The sequence below is a fragment of the Spea bombifrons genome, chromosome 3, assembly GCF_027358695.1.
Source record: "Spea bombifrons isolate aSpeBom1 chromosome 3, aSpeBom1.2.pri, whole genome shotgun sequence".
In the NCBI taxonomy this organism is placed as follows: domain Eukaryota; kingdom Metazoa; phylum Chordata; class Amphibia; order Anura; family Pelobatidae; genus Spea; species Spea bombifrons.
The window spans coordinates 102,451,822-102,456,468 of NC_071089.1; the positions used below are offsets into that span (position 1 = coordinate 102,451,822).

At 42.3% G+C, this 4,647-nt stretch overlaps 1 protein-coding gene across 1 annotated transcript; it reads left to right on the plus strand.

The window, feature by feature from the left end:
- Positions 1 to 205: 205 nt before the first annotated feature.
- Positions 206 to 4,266, plus strand: LOC128483879 (transcription cofactor HES-6-like). The gene is made up of 4 exons (XM_053460187.1): positions 206 to 332; positions 2,182 to 2,268; positions 2,461 to 2,542; positions 2,698 to 4,266. Exons 1-4 carry the CDS (start codon positions 312 to 314, stop codon positions 3,060 to 3,062), a joined length of 555 nt encoding a protein of 184 aa, XP_053316162.1. The 5' UTR covers positions 206 to 311; the 3' UTR covers positions 3,063 to 4,266.
- The last annotated feature ends 381 nt before the right edge of the window (positions 4,267 to 4,647 follow it).

The window sequence follows — 4,647 nt, forward strand, 5'->3', positions numbered from 1 at the left end:
TTCCTCGAACAGCCCATCATTTAACAAATAAAGCAACTGGAATGCACTTTAACGCCCAACCCCACAGTCGGTAGGAGAGAGTGCGCGCGGAGACGCCAACCCAAACACTTCTCGCCAGACCCAGGGCAGCCTCCTGTACTCCAGCGCAGCTGCCGCTTGGGACAATACCGCGCTCTGCCATTGGTTCGTAACAATCGTGACGTTCGCAACGGTCCATTCACATGTAAATGAGGCAGGATATATGGAGGCCTCGAGCAGCCGCATTGTGACGTCACAAAGAGATCTGGGGAACGTTCTATCTGTACAGTCACATGGATCGGGGGGAAAGACAGGTGAGATTTCTATACATATACAGTATATGGTCGCCTATGTGAGTATTAGCGATCGATCGGTACGACCAGAGGGGCATGAGGTCGCATCGGAGTATACATCCGCATACATGGTGCTATGCTTCAGGCCTGCGCCGCTGCTATGCGCTGAGAAAACTTGGAAGGACTATAGGTACGGTCCTATAGATCCGGATGCGATCCCCAGTGGCTCTGCTTGCCTGATCGTTTACTATTGGCTCAACGGTGTTGAACGGTCCGCGGTCTTACCTGGGAACTCGGGGTTTGACTCGGGGCTCCGATCTCAGGGTGCTGCTGACTCATTCATACCCTACATTGATCTGATGATATCGGACTTCTTATTAGTGTTTTTGCTACCTGTGTGTCATGGCTGATATCCCTGTTTGAATCCATGTTACTCAATAAAGTGTTTCTTTAAATAATGACAAGCCTTAGCTTTTATGAAGAATGGTATTAATGTCATTTGTTTAACGCATCTGATGAGTTGCTGCATCGAATCTGCATGGCGGACATTAAAGGGTTTCAGGATCAGCACCCTAGGCAAGTTCCATAGTGCTAAGTGTTCTGCGGTAACCTATCAACAAGCTACTTGCTGTAAGGTGGTCGAGTGACTTGCTAAGGATCTTCTGTGTGGGTACCAAATGCTTGCTTTTAGTTTATATTTTTGTGAATGGCAGTAAGTTACTACTAGTTTAGCTGGCGTAGGTGTTTGTTTATAGGATACGGTCCTGCCACACACCTGAGTATTGTTACTATTGGCTTACATTACAAATGACTTAAATCTGGCCGGTATGGAGTTTATGGCTCTTTGGCCCAATGCTTTGCAGTTGCTTTGATCTGCTGAAATTCCTTTTGAAGGTGTTCTCACCCTGTGTCTGAATAACCAAGTGCAGATGTGTCGGGGTCCGGTGGCCATCCTGGATTTTTAGGCCTCCTGGTGTCTCGTCATTCTGCATTTTCTTTATTGAAGCCAATTTGGGGGCACATCAAAGGCCTTTATTTTGTTTCAGTGTTAGGATACCCTGGTTCATTTTGTTTGCAACTGATGTTGTGTATAATGTGAATGTTTGTTTTCTTTGTGTAATCATAGAGGTTTACTTTACATTTAGCCATCAAAACAATTCTAGTTGTACATGCTATATTCTAGCTGTAGGCTATGTACACCTGCTAGACACCATACACTAAACAATTGACATAGTAGCGACAAATAGAAAATTCTGCTGTGATTGCCAGAGGTGCAGACTTGTCAGGTTAGGCGGGCCAGTGGAAACTCAACCATATTGGGTCTTACATAGGTTAAAGTATCGATGCTATATGTAAAATACCAAACCTATTTATTATATCATAAAGAGCTAGAAATGGAGCAGTTACCATGGTAGGTTTAACACTTAAAGTTTAGGGCAGGAAAGAATACGGTTATATCTTGTGAATGTGTTAAAGGATTCTTGCTTTACTTTGACCCTCTTAGTTTTGTGGTCTTCCTATATGTACCTTATCTATGTGCATCTGGTACTTGTTTTATATCTACTTGGCGTATGACTACCGGTTTAGGTATGTCATGGTGGATCTTGTCTGAGGTATTGTGTCTTTATTACCCATGTAAGACTGTGATATGCTGTGATTGCAGTATCCTTGTGTGTAATAGTCTCTATGCCCTATGTTACCCCAGAATGTTACCAGCAACCAGATGTAGAGTTCTGTTGGCTTAAATTGTGTTAAGACATAAGTAATGGATGTATATGAACTTAAGTGTCTCTTATGTAGAAGATGTTGTTCGTAGGTGTCAGTATGTGACGACCTCAGTAAACATTCTCTACTGTGTTAATTTTTTTAGATGAGGAAACCTTTGGTGGAGAAGAGGAGAAGGGCACGGATCAATGAAAGCCTGCATGACCTCCGGGGCATTCTGGCCGATACAGAGGTGAGTTTACAGCGATGGCAACCTTTTCAGTGGATAAAATGGCATAAAGCAAAAGGGCTGTCTGGCCAAGTCTGGAAACCATTCATTATACAGAGCAGTGGATGCCATTAACCTTTTTGTAGTACAAAACTAGCGTGGCTTTATTTACTAGGGAGGAAAAAAATCTTGACTCTGCTCTCATTTCCTTGCTAGTTTCAAACAAAAATGGAGAATGCTGAAGTTCTGGAGTTGACTGTGAAAAGGGTAAAGCGGATCCTCCATAACAGGACAGCTGGTGAGTATTTTTTTTTTTCTGTTTTCTTATATGTGGTGTAGAACATGAAATGGATTGTCATTTCCTCATCATTCTGTCCGTATCCTAACTTGGTGCTGTTACTGTAGGGTACATCCTTCTATTGCATTGCTTATGCCCCCTCTTCAATTTTGCAGAGGCTGATCGGTTACAGAGGGAGGCCAGTGAACGTTTTGCTGCGGGATACATCCAATGCATGCATGAAGTTCACACTTTTGTGTCCAGCTGCCCAGGCATTGATGCTAGCCTTGCTGCTGAGCTGCTCAATCACCTGCTGGAGTCCATGCCGTTGAGTGAAGGGAATCTGCAGGATCTGGTCCTGGATGTGCTACTTGATTCTGGAGCTCCTGAGACTGGATGTGGCCTAGGCATGTCTTCTGAAGACAGCTGCTCTGATACAGAAGAAGCAGAAGTTGGCAAAGGTGGTCTTGCATCTGTACAGGACAGTGACAGAACACCAGAGATTAAACCCCCTACCTCTACAGTGTGGAGACCGTGGTGACATTGAGAGGCACAGATTAGCATGTAGAACCATGCTATGAAATTAAAATATTGTCTGCCCACCCATGTTGCATACATTACAATCACAGTGGATTCAACAGCCTTACACATTTGGATGCCCAATGCCATAAGTTGACCTGTTGAAATGCGCTGCTCCAACAATCCCCACCACACAAGATCCTGGAGAATCATCTTACTGGATTACTGCAGGACTCTATAAACATACTCTCGCACAATGCTGTTTGTTTCAAAGATGGAAATTCTGGTTTTAAATTTTTTACATTGTTTTATGGTGCAGCGTGTCTGAATATCATTGTACAGATGCTATTCATTCTGCTGTGTGGCATGTTCACGACATTTGTACCCTTGCTTGCATGGTGCAGATCTGTCCCCTGCCCAAACTCCAGTATCATTGAGACTGCTCCATTTCATGTATGAAGCAGGCTTGTTTATCAAAGTCCTCCAGGAATCGCTGATAGGATAAGGCTATCTTTTCTTTGCAGTGGTGTCAATGTTACTATCTCCTGTAACTAAGCAAGGTTATCCTGACCTGTCATAAATTATATGTGGTTAATGGGGGGGTACAGTGTGGTCTTGAGATCACTGAACACCCAGTGAAGGCACATTAAGTCCTAAGCTGCCAGAGGATGATTTCCTTATCAGGAAAAATGGAGAACGACCTAGTTAAATGGATGCATGGTGTGTGTGTATATATAGGGGATGTGATATTTAGTCTTATCAGGCTGCATACACATAGTGATAATAGTGCATTGACATTTTCATCCCTAAAAGGGATGTCTAGAGTTTAGGTAATTTTGAGGTTCTACCTTCAGTGAAGGAGGCTGTAGAAGTTTGTTTGGATACCGATTTGAAGGGTGCTATAGGATACTTTTCTGAATTTACAGAATTTTTTTGTATATTAGTTAAATTGTTGTGGCGTGTTCCTCTTTTTTTGTGTTTTTTGTATATAGATGAATGTTTTAACACTGTTGGGAGCTGGTGCCTAGGTCCTCGTGATGCACTTGTACCACGTCATAAATACATTGTCTCCATTGTGTGCATCCCTCTGGCAAGCACTTATTGTCTTTCTCAGACTTTTGATCCCAGAACATTTTTTTTATACTAAAACATACTAGTGTATGTCAAATCTACTGTGCATTATTTACTGATTAAATAAATGAATGCTCTTTTTGGGAAATCTGTTATTTCTTGTGATGCTTTATTTATATTTAATATCATTGTGCCAAACACCTAGATTTTCACACAATTAAAATAAATAAATAAATAAAAACTACACTAGGAATCGCTTCTTCTAAACTGCCGCCCCCTTTCTATTGAGCCGGTCAGTGTTAGTTTTTTTTAAGCAAGGAACCGTCTGACTAAAGACCAACACAACTGTCGGTTTCCCATATAAGCCTCAAGGACAAAATATCCAATCCCCCCCCCCTATATCTGGAACCAGTTTCTGGGGTTCAGACATGCACTCTTTTTGTGAAAGATTGCATGGTCCACACACTACTGCCTGTATACTTGGACAACAAGACAACATAGTGTTTATCCACTTATTTAAACACAAAAAAGGTCCC

Excerpts from the sequence above, each read along its gene's own strand:
- LOC128483879 (XM_053460187.1), top strand. The coding sequence starts at position 312 with ATGGATCGGGGGGAAAGACAG. Across the intron at positions 2,269-2,460 it reads GCATTCTGGCCGATACAGAG|TTTCAAACAAAAATGGAGAA; the intron begins GTGAGTTTACAG and ends TTTCCTTGCTAG. Across the intron at positions 2,543-2,697 it reads CCTCCATAACAGGACAGCTG|AGGCTGATCGGTTACAGAGG; the intron begins GTGAGTATTTTT and ends TCAATTTTGCAG.